At 38.0% G+C, this 20,437-nt stretch overlaps 1 protein-coding gene across 1 annotated transcript in view; it reads right to left on the bottom strand.

The window, feature by feature from the left end:
- Gnai1 (G protein subunit alpha i1) overlaps window positions 1–20,437 on the bottom strand; it is a 73,625-nt gene that overhangs the window by 24,923 nt on the left and 28,265 nt on the right. Inside the window, exons 2-3 of the mRNA XM_048339906.1 lie at window positions 1,946–1,988; window positions 1,709–1,850 (exon numbers count right to left, since the gene is read on the bottom strand). Of these exons, the coding sequence (XP_048195863.1) occupies window positions 1,709–1,850; window positions 1,946–1,988 (185 nt within the window). The remainder of the gene's footprint in view (window positions 1–1,708; window positions 1,851–1,945; window positions 1,989–20,437) is intronic.

Below are 20,437 nucleotides of genomic sequence, written 5' to 3'. Positions count from 1 at the left end.
AAAAAATAAAATTTATGCTAGAGTTCAGTTAAAAGTATTTCTTGAGTTTTAGTTGGTTACTAAAAGAGAGTAAGAGGCCCAGACATGAATAACAAATGTGGAATAAACAGATTACACAATCAAACAAGGGCTTAAGAAAATGAAGAAAAACAAAGCATCTTACAACCAGGAAGGCTTCCACTCAAACTAAAAGCACATCACTGGGACAACTAATAAATCACAGGCATAGAGTCTTGATTAATTGGACTGTACTCTTCCCACTGTGAAATCTGGGGGGTCCAATTTCTTTACCAGGAAAATAAAGAATGGAACCAGGCTTTCTCCAAAGAGCCCCTGATTTATACGTTTTTTATTTAAAAGAAAAAAATTGTGCTGGTACTGAGGCTTGGAGTTCTTACTTATTAGTTTTTTTTACTAATAGCTGGCCACCTTACCATTTGAACCAAGCTTTTTTATTTTTTTTTGGCTGATTACATGGAGAAAAGTGCCTCAAGAATCTGTCTGCCCAGGTGGCTTTGAATAGAAATTCTCAAATCCCAAACTCCATAGTAGCTAGGTTATGGGTGTGAGGACTGATGCCTGTCTACATGTGTTTTGAATAACCAATACTTCGCTATTCCAAGGACATTTTAAAACCACTTTCATATAAGATTGCATTTAAGTCTGGGCAGGAATACAAATAATTGGATTATGTCAGTGTTCCCAATTTTAAAAGCAAATTTTAAAGAGTGTTACTGCATGGAGTTTACTCAGTACTTTAAAAAAAAAAAAAAAAAGCATGGGGATTGCCACAGTTTGGATCTTGGATGAGGGAGCAAACTACTGACCACCGGCAGAACATTGGGGAAGTGGTGAGTAAGAGGACACAGGTCATTGAGGACATGCCCTGCAAGGGGATTATAGTAGTCTCTCTCTTCTCTCATAATACTTCCCAGAGACCATAAGGTAAGCAGATTCCCATGATTTATGCTCTGAACATAGAATACTATCTCTACTCAGGCCCCAAAGCAACAGGCCAACATGTGTGAACACATACATACATATATATGGTTTGGCTATATGGTTTGGCTACAAGATAATATCAAAAGCACATCTGTTAATGTCTTAGTCCCTCCATCTACCATCTAGCAGCACTGGTACATGGACCATAGGATACTTAACCTTACCAATGAGTTTATAGTGTGTATGTCTGGCTGAGGGAAATATGAAATTAGGGGGTTGTCTTTGAAGGGTATATCTTAACTTGCTCCCTTTCCACTCTTTCTCTCTGTCTCCTGTTCACCATAAAGTGAGCCACTTTACTCCACAGCCTTGCCTCTGGCTCACAGCAATGGTCAGATGACCATGGACTGCAACCCCTGAAACTACGAATCTAACCCTCTCCTCCTTGTAGATTGCTTTGATTAGATGTGTCACCATAAAGAGAAGTTATTATGACATCAATAAAACATGTTGTCACAGAAAATATGGCAATGATTACTAAGTTATCCAAATCACCTGATGGGCTGGGTAAGTATAAATGAGAATACACAGTTCTGTATATTCTGATTTCACTATCATCTAAGGATCTTGACTCACTTCTCTCCTTTTGACTCCTTGTATGAAACATTCCTAATTGTTGACAATCTTACACTGTGTTGTATGGTATTTACCACATGAGTAATTCTTTTTATTATTCAAGACTACTCCAACAACTTTAATAACTTACCGCTCGAGCTGAGTCACCAAAGTCTATCTTCAACCTTCCCATAGCCCTAATGATAGCAATAATTGACTGGATGGTGTTGCTGTAGACCACTGCTTTATACTGTTTACATTCCTCTTCTGAATAACCAGACTCGTGGATAATTCTAAGGAGATGAAAGAAAAAAAAAATCACTCACTTCTTTGACAGAGGGCACAATTAGATAAAAAAAAAAAAAATCAATAGTTTAAACTGACTTACTTCATCTGTTTCACAATTGTACTTTTCCCAGATTCACCAGCACCTAAAAAATAAAATAAGGGATTCCCAATTTAAGGTACAGTTTAGATATATGCAGCTTGCAATGTACATACTTACTTTCCCCTACACCTCAGAGGTGTATATAGGAGAAACACACATTTCTTATAGTTGAATTCTGTTCTATAGTAAAATGAGATACAATGCAGCTAATTTGTAAGATGACCAAGAATAACTATTTAATGTACAACAAGAGTACTACAGCTAATTATAGCATATTGCATGGACTATATTTCTTTTTGTTCTTATTCTTTGCTTTTTATGGTACTAGAGATTGAACTTGGGGCCATATTCAGCCACTAAGCTACCACCAGCCATATACTTTGGATTTTTACAATAGTAACTGCTTTATTATATATCTATATGAATCTCCTAATACCATGTTAATCTTTAAACTTCACAATAAAAATTAAGAAAAACACAAAAGATGCATTTTTTTGGTTTCCAAACATATCGCTTGTCTGCCACTTCATAATATCTAAGCTCAATAAACTCAATTGAAAAAAGGCCTTGATTGTAAATTCTCTACAACATTAAAAATTCAATTTTCTTTTATAAGTATAAACAGTATAAGACTGATTCAAGACTTTGCTCCGCTTTACAAGATTTAACTGCTTGACCAATTAGCTTAACTTTTGACTTAGGTAAGTCAAAATGGCAGTGGTATCAGAAATCTACATGAAAAAATTAAAAACACAAGCAAAGTAGACATGCCTGTATTTCCCAGTATTCAGGAGGTGGAGTCCAGCCTGTCCTACAAAGTGAGTTTGAGGCCAGCCTGAGCTACATAGTGAAATATTGTCATAAATAACAAAATAACCAAAGTAAAAATGTAAAATTTTAATATAATGTTTTGTGCAGTATATGTACAATCACTATTATTAAACTCAGCACAGAGCAAACATTATGTGCCAGTACTGGGGAAGTGATAGACCAAAAGGATGCAGGACCAAAGTCTCTTGGCTTTATAATCTTCTTTTCCTAGGAGTCATAAGAACAGGAACTATTGTCAAAACTTTCCTTTACTCTTTTCAAATTCAGGGTCTTTTCATGATGAATCCTATTATTATACATACTAAATGAAAATATTACTAACAACGACCACTTACAGAGGTAGAGCCTGCTTTAATACCCTACCCTTCCCACATAACCAGAGCAGCTATCTTTACACCCAATCACAACAATTGATTCAGGCTCTTTTGACATTCTGTGTGAGGTAGAGGACATCTGAGCACAGAACACAGAAAGAAGAAAATATAACAAATCCATCACATTCTCTTTGGTCACAATCACATATCCTGGAGGCATTTATTTCTGTTTGAGAGAAAGCGCCTGGGATGTTCATTGTCTCAACCTTCCTACAGTACTTATGTCAGCCTTACTGTACAATGTAAAGTTCTAAGAATCCCACTGTTGTTCATGCCTCAAACCATCAAATACACTGTTTCCTCCACCAAAACACAATTCCTTCTGCTTCCTCTTAACACCCTGGCAATTCTCTATCACCCATCTCTATCTTCTGGCCCACTACACATGTGATTCCTACTGCCTTTCTCAGTGCACAAATTTCTACTTGAATTCACAGCATTTCCTTGGTGATACACACAGTTAACAAGACATGAAGTTATATTTATTAAAGCTATTTATTTAAGGTACTATACAATTCGGTGATAAACTTCCAGACTTCAACTTTCCCTTTGCAGGCACAAATAAACACCATATTAGACAGACACACCACTACACACAAATCATTGGAGGTATCTGAGACAGGGTTCTAGTTAAAGCGCCTATCTGAAAAATCTACAGAGACAACTTGTGTAGAGTTACTCATTACTTGACAGTCAAGAAATTTTTCTGAGATACCCTCACATTAAACAGAAAAACAGGTACTAAGGAAACAATAAGGCTGTTCATTCTCATTCACAGACAGCCTTTGAATCTTTTAGGGCATCTGCCAGTTAAGATAATTCCAAGATAAACAACCCATTATTCATTAATCAATAGCACAATTGAAGACATTATGGCCGTCACACACTTCTCTAATCCAGCCAGGCACATCTACTCAGACTACATAGGGCAGGGTTTGGGGTAGTCAGTTTCCAGTAGACGCCTCCCTGGGTGTCTAGATAGGGACCAGTTGAATCAGGAGCTGCTATATAAGTGATGGGATATGTCCAATCTTTGTCCATACACAGAGCTTACATGTATAACCAACCACCCATGCTCCATTCTGTGATGAAAATAACTCAATGACCAAGAAGGTTCAAGTGATAAATGCTGAAAAGAACTGAGAGCCACACCATAGAAAGTAACAGAATTTTTAAAACGTAATGAGAAGGGGGAGGAGGGTATTTTAATTCAAAATCATTTTATATTTCTTAAAATATTGGGTGAGAGGGGACACTGCTTATTTAGTAAGAAGCAGGTAGCCTACGGCTTTTGAAATTGTGAAGTCTATTTCACATTACAGAGTGGAGATGACAATCTTATTAATTGGATTTCTCTTCTCTTTACTAGAGGCAAGGCACTCTTTGTGCAACAGATATCTAGAAGTAGAAATCCAGCAAGTATCTTTCAAAGCTTAGTAATTTATGTAATTAACTTCAATCCTTGCTTTTACAGAGATACTTCCAACAAGAAAATCACAAATTCTGTATAATGATGGCTTCAGTATTCTAAATATTGACACTCTCTTTCCATATAGCTATACAGGAAAGGGTCAAAGGTTGTTCCAACAGTAATCTCAGAACAGTCAAGTTGAAGAGGATGGCTAGAAGCAAAAATAATATTAAAATAAAAACAACAACACAAGCCACAAGAGGTAGGTAAGGGGATGGAGCAAGGAGTAAAGCATATTTTCCTATAAATGTTCACCCAGGCAGTTATTACTTTTCACTTAAACTCAGAGTGAGATTTTAAATTAAAAAAAAAAAACCCAAACCTCTCACTCTACCAACAGCAAACTCAAAAGAAATCCATACACAGCATGTAGCAGTCAGAAAGATCTAAGTGTGTGGTCATTTAGGTCACAGGCTGGCAGGTTATGGTGACCAAGTGGCCTGTAAATATCTGTTAATCCCTTGGTTAAGGTGAAGTGAAGGAGACCAGAGCAGGGAAGGAGGGTCTGTTACCTTTGCCTACTGAGAATGCTTACATGTGGTCATGTTAGACTTGTGACAATTATGTCCAAAGTGGGTGTACCGAGGGGAGCCCTCCCTCCTGTTCCCTTCAAGGAGGAAGTGGCTGATGGAAAATTCCATCTCAGAGAGCAAAGGCAGAGCCCAGTAGGTGTGTGAAGTGGAGCTTAACAGGAAGGAAAGTGCACAGAGATGCTGTAATGGTGAAAGAACACCTAAGGTCATACTTACAGGAAAGGCATTTGGGTCTTTGGGGCCCTTCAAAGGCATAGGAGTTCACTAATGGGATCCATGAAAGGGAAATGTTTATAGCTAGAAGGCAGTGGGAAATGAAAGAGATGAGGGAAAACTGGAAACACATCAAGATTTTACCCAGGTAATTGCTGGCTAGATCTTCATAACTCCATCAGAATCATGAAAGATGCTATAAGAAAATTATAATCAAATACGTGTCACTGCCCCCAGTTCTGCTGAAGTGCAACTTTAAAGTTTTAATATTGGCAAAATTTCAAAACAAAACCAAATAAAAAACATCTGACTCCAGAAAACAAATGCTTGTATTAGTCTCTCATGCAATTCTTTGTCACAACCCCACCTCTTCCTGGCTGAGTAGGTACCAAAGCAGGCTGGTCTCCTTTGCAGAAATCCTAGTTACTTATGTAGGCTCTAGCCAGTCTAAATGTTTGCACTGACTAGGACAAACCAAATTATTTATTTAACAGGAATAAAACTAAACTATTAGTGCACTTAGGTCTCTCTGTTATCACATTGCTACCATCAGATTAGAAAGATGAACCTGTTCCTAAGAATGTAAGAAAAGTAGTGAGCATAAACTTTCAAATTAAAGGCTTATTTCTCCAAGTTAAAAGGAATTCCATTCCCTTCCCGCCTTTTCCCTGGAGCATTTACTTAGTAAATTTATAATTACAAGTACTTTTCTTTTCCTTTGAAATGCACATATATATCTCTTAAAAACAAATAGGTCTTCTGACAGCCTGAAGACTTAAAGTATATTCCAGAAGACCTCTGAATCAACTCTTTGATATGTAAATGAGGGGCTGGGGATATGGCCTAGTGGCAAGAGTGCCTGCCTCATATACATGAGGCCCTGGGTTCGATTCCCCAGCACCCCATATACAGAAAACGGCCAGAAGTGGCGCTGTGGCTCAAGTGGCAGAGTGCTAGCCTTGAGCAAAAGGAAGCCAGGGACAGTGCTCAGACCCTGAGTCCAAGGCCCAGGACTGGCCAAAAAAAGAAAAGAAAAGCAATAGGATTGACAAGAAGCATGAGTTGGTAAGGAGTCCTGGGCTAGTTTTGGAATTTTTTTCCCAGGGACATTTCAAGTTGAAAAATAATTCAATTATTCATAAACTACTACATGCCAGGCTCTAGAGCTACAGATTTTCTAAAAGAATACAGCAAAAGTCATAAAAGCTATGAAGAATGACCAATACACTTAGAACTGTAGATGATCTATAAATACATATACATTCATACAACCAGAAATGTGCAAGAAAAGAAATACATGGAAAAGATAAATGTTTATATTTGAGTAATGTGACATAATTTCACAAATGTTTCTGCAATTTCCAAGTTTTTACATCGTGCCTAAGACTGAATCAAAATTATGTAATTTATCTCAAAAATTCAGTTGCATTTCTCTCATGACGAAACTTGAATAAAATCATCTCCTTTAGACTCATTTGCATCTACCCACCTTCCTCTCTCATCACTCATGCACATAAATCTCACACTCCAGTCACAGCAAATTACTTTTACTCTTAAAAGTTTCCTGAACATCCCTGCCTCCATTTGCCCCCTAAACTTTCTCCCTGACTTTCTCCCCTTATTGCCTGTTTCCTAAAGCTGATCATAGCCTGTTCAATCACAGAAGCCTATGAAGTGATTTTCCCAACCTAGGCACCTCCAATTTCCAAATACTAGTAATAAGCTGTTAGACATCAGGCTGTTACATGGCTCAATATGGCAAGAGAATGGACAAACACCAAGATCATAACACTATCAAAGACCTAGGTAAGCCAGTGCTCCAAGGCCTGTACTTACAGGGAAGTTAGGTAGAGAACCTCAAGCAATATCTTATGCTAAGTGAAATGAACTCCATGTTATGGAAATGACTGCTATATAACTGTTGTAATTACTTTCAACATGCCTTGTGAAACCGTAGCTTCTATTGTTGATGATCCTCTTGTATCTCCTTCCTGTGGTTGTACCTGAACTATTAGTGTATCTGAGTACATTGGAAACTGTATATACTGGTATTAGAACTAGGAACGTGAAAGGGAATATCAAAATCGAGAGACAAAGGAAAAAAAAGACAAACGACTACAAAAGTAATACTTGCAAAACCATTTGGTGTAAACCAACTGAACAACTCATGAGGGGAGAGGGAAAGGGGGAGGGGGGGAGAGAGAACGAGGGAGGAGGTAGCAAACAGTATAAGAAATGTACCCAAGGACTACCTAACGTATGAAACTGTAACCTCTCTGTACATCACTTTGACAATAAATAAGAAAAAAAAAGGAGAGAACCTCAAGCAAGTACCAAGATTTCTGATCCTCTAGCCAATGGCCTCTGGCTGATGCCATCAGAGGAAGCAGAGTTTATCACATCTTAGGATTCAGACTCTCCCTGCTAAAATGAGCTCAAGAAAACCACCCTTTTCTCCCCACCTACCTGACTTTTGTCCCTCACAGGAGTTAGTGAGCAGAGTAGGAAATAAATATCAGGTGATGAAACATTTTTATCCAAACATGACTTAAAATGATCTGGTTCAAATGATCAGACTTGAAGCCAGGCATTGTGGCTCACCCTTGTAATTCCAGCTATTCGGGAAGCTGATATCTGAGGATCACAACTCAAAACCAGGCTGGGGGGGGGGGGGGGGGGAAATTCTGGGACTCTTACTTCCAGTTAACCATGGAAAAACAGAGCCAGAAATGGCACTGTGGCTCCAGTAGTACAGCATCAGCTGTGAGCATAAAAGCCAAGTGAGAGTGTGAGGCTCTAGGTTCAATCCCCAGTAGTACTGGCACACACACACACACACACACACACACACACACACACACACACACACGACAACTTTAAAAATTTTTGAACAATTTGTACCTTTTCACTACTAATCAGCAGGAGACTGCCTGATTTGAGACTAAATTAAAATAACGTTTCCATGTGAACCAACTCTTGTAACCCTGAGTGTTAATACATAAGTAATAGGTTTTGAAGCATATTTAGAAAGAAACATGTATATTTTGCTGTACTACCTTGCTGGCATGACTTCTATAGCTGTTCATGATCCCAACTGTGCAAGAAGAGCCCTACTGCTAATGGGGGTGGTGGTGGTGTTAGTGATCACAAGCAATCATACAATTAGAGGAATGACCTTTCCTCATTTAAAAAAAAAAAATCCAGAAATTCCAATCAAGTCCACTTGAACCCATGGGCCAGAAACTAGTCTTTTGGCCTTACCTGGTTCCATATAAGACTGAGAAACATATTCCTTAGCTCTGTGGGAATGTACAAAAAATATTGAGGTACTCTAAAGGCAGTCAGAAGTCTCCGATGAATTTCCTGAGTCTATTCTTTCCTTTCCTTTCTGTCTATCCCACTTTTAAGTTCATTTTTAATTAAATAGCACTGTTTTCAACACATGCAAAAATGAGTTTATTTTTTTCTTAATTTGTTTTCCTCCTGATAATTCAGCTGAATGCCTTAGAAAGACAAGGAATAAGGAAATTAACTAAAAAAATGCTACTGCATTGGGTAAGGGCAGAGAAAAATAGGGAGGGAAAGAAGCTTTAAAATAAGAACTCTTCAAAGAATGCTTTAAATTTCACTCATTTGAAAAACATATTATGATGTCTCCATTTTTGGTAGGTCAGGGGGGAAAGAAGAACTCTAATCAGAGAATCATTGTCGAAAAAAGAAAAATAAAGCCATGATGGTGCAATCACAAACTTGCTGGAAGCAAATTATATTAATATGCTTTTTTTTTTTTTTTACTAATATGCTTTCAACTGAAAAAAAATATTCAAGGCTCTGTTGTAATTTTTATTTTATCTTATTTTTAAGATTTCCTCTTAAGACAGGTCATTTTTAACAGATGAATTCAGCACAGAGGAAACTTGCCCCAGTATATCAATTCAAAATTTAATTACCTACATTTCTCCTCAGAACTATTTTCCTAGGATGTTGAAGCCTGAAATGTATCAATCCTACTGCAAACTTCTTAGCAAGGTATCTAATCATTCTAGAACAGGACCTAAATACTTTTCATCTTTTCTCATATATCCAAGAAGTTTATAGTCATGTAAAATAATTCATACAGCAAGGATTTCTGCCCCTCATATCAAACACTATATGGGAAAATTAAGCTAAAGTTGACTAAAGCATAGATCCTCTAATTATCTAAAGTCCAACCCAAACTACAAGGAGATAGTCCTACAAAAGAAGTTTACAAAACTGGACTAAGGGCTTTCTATATGACAGGCATTGTGTTGGACATAGTGGACCATCAGCAGAATAGGAGTTGTGGTCTCTGCTCACAGGACATGGAGAACAAATGGCAGAAACAATTCAGACTGTGTAGTAAAGAAAGGCTGAGAAGGATTAGCACATGAGGATGGCTTTCCTAAAATACCAGCACCTCCCACTAATATATCTCAACAAGAGTTCATTTAGAGTGTAGAGTGTAGCTCCTTGGGAGAAGTTGATGAAAAGTAAGAAAATGACAATAGAAACTTATAGAAAAATGAAAGGAAATAAAATATGTTAAGAGTATATATAGGGCTGGGGATATAGCCTAGTGGCAAGAGTGCCTGCCTCGGATACACGAGGCCCTAGGTTCGATTCCCCAGCACCACATATACAGAAAACGGCCAGAAGCGGCGCTGTGGCTCAAGTGGCAGAGTGCTAGCCTTGAGCGGGAAGAAGCCAGGGACAGTGCTCAGGCCCTGAGTCCAAGGCCCAGGACTGGCCAAAAAATAAAATAAAAAAAAATTTAAAAAAAGAGTATATATAATATTAAAATATACAAACTATTTCTCATTATACCTTTCCTCAGTTTACTAACATCTCAATTATCATTAATCTTCTAGGAAGGACACCGGTAAGACTATACACAGGAAAGGGTGTAGAAAAGAATGCTTAGAGGGAATGAAGACCAAAGGAAATGCCTTTGATCAATAGCTGAAGAGCTCTTAGGTGGAAAGAAGTTATACTATGTGATATTAAAGAGACTAGAATTAAGATTAATAACAAACCTTGTATGGAAGCAAATTTGTCTCCAGTAAAAGAATAATCTATTAATAGTTTGATACCCAAATCTATAAACTTGTATCCTGTGTCAATATGAATGTCACCTTCTTCACGTGATACAGACAGAGAGAGAGAGAGAGAGAGAGAAAATTTCACCCAAAGTCATATAAGTTAAAAAGAAATAGAGCAAAAACTGAAAACTACTAGAACTACTAGATTACTGTTTACAGTTCTGGGAATCATTAACATTATTTGACTCATGCAGTTATGTTAAAATTAAAGTTTTACATAAACATCAGTAAGTGACTACTGTATGAGCTCATTCATCTGGTTATAGCCATTTGAAGACTGTCAAAGTCCAAACTGAATCAACATAAGATAAGCCTTCCTGCTTTTCCTCTGTCTCCACCAAACAAAAGAGAGCATAAACCTAGTCCTTTTGAATAATAAGAGCAGAAACCTACAGCTCAAAGAATATACATAACAATGTTCAAGAAGCAAAAAGTTAGGAACTTTTTTCTCTATAACAAACAAGGAATTTTCTCTTTCTGGCTCACACTTGGTAAAATGTTTGCTAATTAGGAAAGTTTATGTAGGTAGAGAATTTAAAAGTTTTAGTCTGATAATTTAACGACATTTTTGTGTCTAAATTTCCCAATTGTTTGAGGACTACAGAATCATAACCGATATTTTTTAACAGCAATGCAGATTTCCCTTCTCAAAATACCTTTAAGCAATGCCGTAATACTGTAAAATATGAGGACTGGGGTGAGTTGAAAAAAAAAAACCCCAAAACAAAAGCATTTATTCAGAACTATACAAATAACATCCTCTAGGTCTATCAGGTTTGAGGCTAGATTTAGTATGCTATTAGTAATTCAGAAAATGTAGGTTTTAAAAATCAATAAAAGTAGGGGTAGAGTTGGGAATGTAGCTTAGTGGTAGACTGCTTGCCTAGCATGCATGAAGCCCTGGTTTCGATTCCTCAGCACTATATAAACCGGGGACAGTGCTCATGAGGCCCTAAGTCCAAGTCTCAGGATTGGCAAAAATAAATGAATAAAAGAATGAGTGAATGAATAAACAAACAAATAAATAAAATGTAGGGGCAGGGAGTGGTAGTATACATGATAATTCCAGCTACTGGGGGGGTAGACATACAAGGACTGTGGTTTGAATGTGGGCTGAACAAAAGCACAAGACCTTATCTGAAAACAGACTGAAGCATGATATACTTCCTTTACTTGAGTATTCCCTCAGGGGAAAAAAAAATCATAGGTAGTAAATCTACTGATTTCAAATGTTCAAAGTCTTTAAGTCATCTAGAGAACTTTAAGTCATGAGAGAACTCTAATAAAGAAATCCAGGAAGACTACCACTGGGAAAGCACAAAGAAAGCCATGCCAGCCATGAGCTCTTTGAAGGCTATGGGAACTCCCCACAATCGTAACCTTGCAAGACAGGGTTCCTATTACCTTGTCAGCATCAGAAGATATTTCAAAAGGTAAGTCATTCATTTTTAATTTTCTCAAAGTGATGAAAATTAAAAGAATAAATAATAATGAGGAAAGTATCATTACATTTAAAACAGATGACACCACTACTTCAATATAAATATGATGACAATAAGCAACAATAAGAAAAATGAAACAGAGGGGCACTGGTGGCTCATGCCTGTAATCCTAGCTACTCAGGAGGCTGGGATCTGAAAATTGTGGTCAAAGCCAGCCCCAGTAGGAAAAGAAAGTCCAGAGACTCTTATCTCCAATTAACCAACAGAAAACTGGAAATGATACTGCGCCTCCGAATGGTAGAACACCAGCCTCGAGCAACACAGCCCAGGGTCAGGCCCAGGCCCTGAGTTCAAGCCCCATGACAGACAAGAGACAAGAGACAAGAGTGACAAGAGAGAAAATGCACAGGAGACATGGCCATAATGATCAGATAATCTCAGTTACCTTAAAAATACTCATAGTAAAAGTAAAAAGGTAAGCCAAACATTTAAAATAAGTGACTGGAGAAGTGGGCTCATATATTGCTGGAATCAGAGATGCTATAACATTGCAAATGGCCAACTGACAAAGGAAAACCTGAACAACCCAAAATTCTAACTGAAAATGGACCAAAGACATAGATATAAGAAATAGAACTTAACAGAAGAAAAATACATGGGAAAACTTTCATGACAAAGTCAGTGTTTGGCAATGAGTTACTGGGAATCACATCAAAAGTATAGCAAGAAAAGAAACAAAAGTAGTAAATTAGATACAGAAATTAAAAAACAAAACTACGTACAAGATATCAAAAATTGAAAGGTGATCCACAGTAATAAGAAAATATGTGCAAATCATTTACCTAGTAAGAGATTAATATCCAGAATATGCAGAATTCCTATAATTGAACAGCAAGTGACAAACCAAGTAAAAATCAGAGAGGCTTAGAAGTGTCGTTCAATGGTAGAGCATTAATAACTCACCATACTGAGTACGTGGATTTGATCACCAGCACAGCATTAACAAAAAACGGCAAATGATCTGAATAGCAGAGTTCTCCAAACAAGATATATAAATGACCAATGTGTACATTTTAACATTAGACAAATGAAAAATCAAAACCACTATTACCTCCTAATTCATACCACTGGTAGGGATGCTCTCAAACAATATGCTGGCAAGTCAGGATGTGAAGAAAATGGAAGACACATACTCTATAAGTGGGAATGTAAAAGGGCATGGGGTTGTGGAAAACAGTAAAGCAGTTTAAAATAAAAAGCTGCTTTGTATTCAAAAACTTTTTAAAAAATCAACTGTGGGGCTTGAACTCAGCATCTGAGTGCTGTCCCTGAGCTTTTTTGCTCAAAGCTAGTGTCCACCATTTTGAGCCACAATTTTACTTCCAGTTTTCAGGTGGTTAACTGGAGATAAGGGTCTCAAGGAGGGCTGAGAATGTGGCTTAGTGGTAGAGTGCTTGCCTAGCATGCATGAAGCTCTGGGTTTGATTCCTCAGCACCACATAAAAAGAAAAGAGCTGGAAATGGTGCTGTGGCTCATGTGATAGAGTGCTAGCCTTGAACAAAAGGAAGCCAGGGTCAGTGCGAAGGCCCTGAGTTCAAGCTCCAGGACTGGAAAAAGAAAACAAACAAAAAAGAGCCTCAAGGACTTTCCTGCTCAGGCTGGCTTCAAACCATGATGCTCAGGGCTGGGAATATGGCCTAGTGGCAAGAGTGCTTGCCTCGTATACATGAGGCCCTGGGTTTGATTCCTCAGTACCACATATACAGAAAATGGCCAGAAGTGGCGCTGTGGCTCAAGTGGCAGAGTGCTAGCCTTGAGCAATAAAGAAGCCAGGGACAGCGCTCAGGCCCTGAGTTCACCGCCTAGGACTGGCAAAAAAACAAACAAACAAAAAAAACACATGATGCTCAGATCTCAGCTTCTTGAGTAGCTAGGATTACAAGTATAAGCCACCAACACCCAACATCTAAAACATTTTTAACTAGCATCACTATTTGATCAAGCCTTTCTATTTCTGAGTACACATTTGTAAGATTTAAAAGGAGCACACCAGGAAACATGACTGGAAAGATGACTGATTCATCACTCAATGTATATATCAACTTATACCTATATATTTCTTCTATATTTATATACATACAAACGATTCTAAAAATTGGTAAAGGGAATATTATTTAGCCCTTAAAAAGAAGTAAATTCAAACTTATGAAACAACATGGATGCATCATGAAGACATTGTGGTAAGTGAAAATGCTTGATTTAGGAACAATTTTTTTAATATATTTCCACAGGCTAAGTTCAAAGAGCACAAGCAAAACAGTGGTTTGTTAGAAACAGGGAGGAAGAGGAGACAGAGTTATTGTTTAATAAGTGTGCAAGTACAGTTTCCAATCATGAAGAAATTTTATATATGGATGTGATGACTGAATGATAATGTTGTGATAATTAATTCCACTTTAAAATAGTTAAAATGATGAATTTTATGTGATAAGTACTTAAACAAACACACTAGTTTGGCGTTTCAGGCCTTTATACTTAGCAAATTTCACAGTGATATTACACAAAAAAAAAATTCTATTACATTACCAAAAAGTAAAGGGGCCAGGCATACTGGCTCACTCCTGTAATCCCAGCTACTCAAGGAACAAAGATCACAAGGATCAAAAGTCAAGGAGCAGGGGCTGGGGATATAGCCTAGGGGCAAGAGTGCCTGCCTCGGCGCTGTGGCTCAAGTGGCAGAGTGCTAGCCTTGAGCGGGAAGACGCCAGGGACAGTGCTTAGGCCCTGAGTCCAAGGCCCAGGACTGGCAAAAAAAAAAGTCAAGGAGCAAAAATCAGAGTTCGTCTTCATGAGACATATATAGCTACTGCCTAGCTTTCGAGAGATGCAGGCAAGAGGATCAAGCTCTGAGAAAAAGGCATGAGATCATATGTGAAAAATAATTAAAGCAAAAACTGCTGAAAGTGAAGCTGAAGTGCAAAGCCTTGAATTTAAATATCAACATAATCCTCCTCTGCCGAAAAAGAATCCCGGAAAAAAAACAAAAACACTCGGAGTTAACTGCAGAGTGGGGATGTCTAGAGCACTTTTCAAATGCACAGGTCCATGTGCTCTCTGGCATGCGGCAGCTCTCATGAAGCTCGCTGAAGAGCCCATGGAGTGGGCTGAGGGCCATGTAATGGAAATTTTTAAGAGCATCTTTGGGTGACTAGAGTGGACAGACACATTGTTAGCTGCATTCTACAGAACAATTCTATTAATGACAAATTGTCCTGTGCTCTGCACAATGTTTTCATGATGGCCTGGATATCCCTACTGGTAAAAGGAAAATACTCATAGCATCAGACTCTGCTATCCACATGAACACTGTGTTTAGTATTGTGTCACTAGGACTTTACACACCTTAGCAAAACAACTTAAGAGAGGAACATGCATTTTGCCTCCCAGTTTCAGGTGCCCCAGTTCACTATGGTGGGGAGGATATGTGTATGGAAGAGCAGCTCATCTTGTGGCCAGAAAGTAGAGAGAAACAGAATGCCTATGCAAAATGTACTTTCATCCATTCCTTTTCCTTCTCTCCAGGTCCCTAGTCTATGGGAGAGTACCACTCACATTGAAGACAAGTCTTTCCCCTTAGTTAATCCACTCTTCATAGATTCCCTCACAGACAGACATACAGGTATGTTTTTACCAATCTGGGCCCCCATCAAAGCAATTACATTACCAATCACACTTAGGCATCAGAAACCCAAACAATTTTGTTAACTTTTGTCCATTTTTGAGAATGGGTCTCAATATCTAGCCCAAGCTAGCCATGACCTTCTCTTCTTCCTCTCTCAACCCCCCAGGTAGCTGCGATTATAAATGTGCACCACCATATCTGGTTATAACTATCTTAATTATAGAACAGTACATATGCCTGTTGATAGATGTCGTGGGCACTGTAAATAACTATTTCTCACTGAATGCTAAGCATTTCCATGAAAAACAAAACAATCCATGTAGAACTACTCAGAGATTGAATACACATTAGATAAATTTTCATAGTAACTGGGAGTCTAGACTAGGATTAACTCCAAGATTTCTTCCCAAATCTATAAGTCCATGACACCACCAATGATTCTCAGATGAGTTCAGTTACGAAAGAGAACCAGGAGTGTGCCATCCATTAACATCCTCACTGACACTACCATCCACTCCCATCAGTTCTCAAAAGCAACATAAAAACCAAGAAAACATACCTTAGAAGTAAGAAATCTGTGTTTACAAAAACATTCTGTAGATTATGTAGATTTTTAGGTCTTCAAGACTTATATCTCTGAAGACTAAAATGATAAACATACATATAAAAGCTCATACAAACATATACACATGTCCATGCACTTGTATATGTACAACATATACAAACATGTTTGTAACTGCAGAACTCTTTGAAGGGATGGAAGGGAGAATGTTAGAGCATGAACAATAGATATGGCAACTATGAATGAAGATAGTAACCTGTTGGTAAGTAAGGGGTTGCAGCTCCAGGGGAAATAAGAGTAAACCAGGGCTTAAGTCTTATTATAACACTATATATGCATGTTTGAAACACCATGATGAAATCTCTTTGAACAAATAACAAATACAAAAGAAAAGAGAAAAGACAAAGAAAGGGATGAGAAGGGAAGATGAGAATGGAAAATTGTTCCTATCCAAAGTAGCAGTACCAATGGGAGAGAAAGAGCAAATAAAGAAGGCAAAACAGGTGAATATGGTCAAAATATTTTATGTATGTGTGTAAAAATGGAACAATAAAGAACCAAGGTTGGTATGGGCATGGGGAGGACAGCTGAGGGAGACTAATGGAGGGGTGAGTCTGATCAGGGTATGCAATAATGGACATGTTCAAATGAAACTCCCTCATATAATTAATTGATGCTAATAAAATAAAAACCAAAAGCAAAGCAAACTTGTTAACCTGTTACCTGTTTAGGGAACTGAAATAAGTCACTTTTGAGTCACTAGCTTTACTATATCAAACAGTGCACACAGAGAAGACTCATGACATAGAACATTAAATTAATAACATGTAAATATGCACATTGAAAATGATTCTGCCCTGCCTCCAACCCTGCTCTGTATTCATCATTCTCAAGCAAGCAAAACCTGGATTTCTACTCCTCTACCTTAAAAATGTTTATAAAGACATTTCAAACTATTTTTCATGAAGAAAATAACTTTAAACCTTTTGTTTTGTTTTGCACAGTTTGGAAGTTATGTTTTCCCAAATGATCAAGTTTAAAATTAATCCAATTGCACTTTCTAGAAGTTTCTATTTCTATGATACTTCTTTTATTACCATTATTTGTTTGTACATTTCTCACATAAAGATGACATTTTTCCAGAGTAAACAATGAATGTTTTCCTCTTTCCATAATCAGGGCTTAACATAATGCCCAGTGAACAGTGATGGGCACATGACATTGTTTTTGTTGGTGCAAAAAACTCATTAAGTTCTGATTATGAAATATGCAAGGACTGGGAATATGGCCCAGTGGCAAGAGTGCTTGCTTCATATACATGAAGCAATGGGTTTGATTCCTCAGCACCACATATATAGAAACGGCCAGAGGTGATGCTGTGGCTCAAGTGGCAGAGTGCTAGCCTTGAGCAAAAAGAAGCCAGGGCTAAGTCCTGGCAATAACTAACTAACTAACTAAATAAATAAATAAATAAAATGAAATATGCAATGCACTAAGCATTTTGCATTCATTTTCCACTAGAGTAGTGTGTGTGTGTATGTGTGTGTGTGTGTGTGTGTGTGTGTGTGTAGGGGGTGGCTCATGTGGGTCCCAGACTGAACTCAAGGCTTAGACACTATCCCTTAGCTTTTCTCTCTCGTGGCTAAATATCAAGTGAGCTACAGCTCCACTTCCTTATTTTTTGTGGTTAGGTAGAGATAAGAGTCTCATGACCTCTCCTGCCTGAGTTGGCTTAGAACTATAATCTCTAGATCTCAACCCCCTGAGTAGCTATGATTACAGGTATGAGCTACAACCTCTTTTGCAATCCATTAAAGTTTTTTTTTTTTGGCCAGTCCTGGGCCTCGGACTCAGGGCCTGAGCACCGTCCCTGGCTTCTTCCCGCTCAAGGCTAGCACTCTGCCACTTGAGCCACAGCGCCGCTTCTGGCCGTTTTCTGTATATGTGGTGCTGGGGAATCGAACCTAGGGCCTCGTGTATCCAAGGCAGGCATCCTTGCCACTAGGCTATATCCCCAGCCCCCATAAGTTTTTAACAGCAATAATAACATTATGATGCTATATGATCAATGGTAACTGAGGCTAACAATGATTTTAAATGACCCGTTCTGTCCAGTGTCACACCATTCATAAGCAAGCAGAAATTCAGGAGTCAAAATTCCTATTAGTTTACATTTTGCTGTTTTTAATTCCCACTGAAATGCAAAGTATGGTGAAAGGGGAGAAAGAGTGCTTGCCAAGATAAATAACTGTTGGAAAACACTTATTTTAATATTTTGTTTCTATCTGTAACTCACCAAGTTGTTCATGGTTTTGAAACAACTGAAATACTGCATGAAGTATTTATGTGTTGGCTATAGACATGGACTAGAGTTTTATTTTTACACCAAGAATAGCACACTAACTACACAACCACTTTTCCATTAGCAGGTTCAAAATGAAGTACTAATAGTACTTTAAATGACAGAAAGAACAAAGCTGCATCTAATGTAACAGACGTCTAGATGGGAAGACAGATATGTGAAAAGACAGTCCCTGAGCAAGAAAGGACTTGCGAAGGTCATGAGCTATCTGTTAGCTTTTAGAAGCACTAAGACTCCAATGTTCTGTCAGATGAAAATTCATTATTTTTAGAATTTAGAGAAGAGAGAAATCATAACTTATTCCAAAAGTCATTCCAGAGACACAATATTTAGAATCATAAAATTCCATTCATACTCAGTAGAAATGCTTAACTAACACATCTTAAATCCATTTCCTTTTGCTTGGTCTCTGTGGGTTGTAAGAAGCAGCTGGCCATCAAAATACATCTTCACTCACAGGAGCCATCAGTGTCCCCAGTCTTCACTGGGCAGATATAACACCCTCCTCAGCTTTTTCTCATGAGCATTGTCTTCTAAACTTCCATAAACACTTGTCTCTCATGCCTATCCTTACTGCCTACAGGCCGAATAAAGAGGTAGGTAGTGCTCTGGTGCTCTGAAATTCCAACCAGCAATTTACAAGTCATCCTTCTCACTTCTCCCAGAGCTGGTACCTTTACAAACCCATCAAACTTAATCTAAGAACTCATCAAGCATGTTAGAGAAAAAGAGAACTGGACAAACATCCCAAATTAAAGTAGGAAGTGGGAAATGGATATGGCCCAGAGCCAATTTCCAATTCTTTTAAAGCCACATCATTAACAAAAAGATTGTAAAGCCAACACCAGAAGTATCCCAGCCAGAGGTATCCCAGTTTCCTATGTAGGATCACCAGGTAGAAGCCACAGAATAGCTGCATCTGAAACCAAGAGTGGCCTCATTTCTGCAAGGCTGTATTGAATGTCCCATGCTATTCTTGGGCTCAATACAAAAATATAATGCTATTATTTACACATACACACAGATAGATAGGTAGATAGATAGATAGATAGATAGATAGATAGATAGATAGATAGATAGATACAGAAAGAGAGAGGGGGAGAGAGGGAGAGGAGGAGAAAGAGAGGGAGAGGAATGAGAGAGAGAGAGAGAGGAATGAAAGGAAAACAAAAAACAACAACAAAAAATGCCTCTGATCTGGGGAGGGGATGAGCACTGGGAGAAAGGGTTAACTGAAGAGTGAATGAAGGTAGTATAATTGAATGCATGAAAACCAAACAATGAAACGTGTGAATAACTAATGGATGTCAACAATTAATGTACGTTAATAGAAATACATTTTAAAAGAACAAAAATAAATAAATAAAGATAAAAACAATCCTGGTAAAACTGGGAGTAAAAAAAATCTGTGGAAATGTCAATTTGTGGAAATGTCAACAATCAATGTATGTTAATAAAATAACTTCAAAAAAGGGAAAGTGAAACAAAAATAAAGATTAGAAACAAAATCTTTTTATTTTATTTTATTTTATTTATTTATTTATTTTTTTGCCAGTCCTGGGTCTTGGACTCAGGGCCTGAGCACTGTCCATGGCTTCTTTTTGCTCAAGGCTAGCACTCTGCCACTTGAGCCACAGTGCTACTTCTGGCCGTTTTCTGTATATGTGGTGCTGGGGAATTGAACCCAGGGCCTCATGGATAGGAGGCAAGCACTCTTGCCACTAGGCCATATCCCCAGCCCCAGAAACAAAATCCCTTTAAAGGTAGAATTAAAAAAAAAAAAGCTAGACTACATTCAGGGATAGAGACTCTATGCAAATATACCATATCACTAAGAGGATGCACACAAGTCCAGCATGGTGTAATATAATTGCTCAAGATGCAGCCTGGCTCTGCAAAAC

The sequence above is a fragment of the Perognathus longimembris genome, chromosome 2 (assembly GCF_023159225.1).
Source record: "Perognathus longimembris pacificus isolate PPM17 chromosome 2, ASM2315922v1, whole genome shotgun sequence".
Taxonomy (NCBI): domain Eukaryota; kingdom Metazoa; phylum Chordata; class Mammalia; order Rodentia; family Heteromyidae; genus Perognathus; species Perognathus longimembris.
The sequence above is the reverse complement of the archived record's forward strand: the minus strand, read 5'-3'. Positions and strand labels throughout refer to the sequence as shown.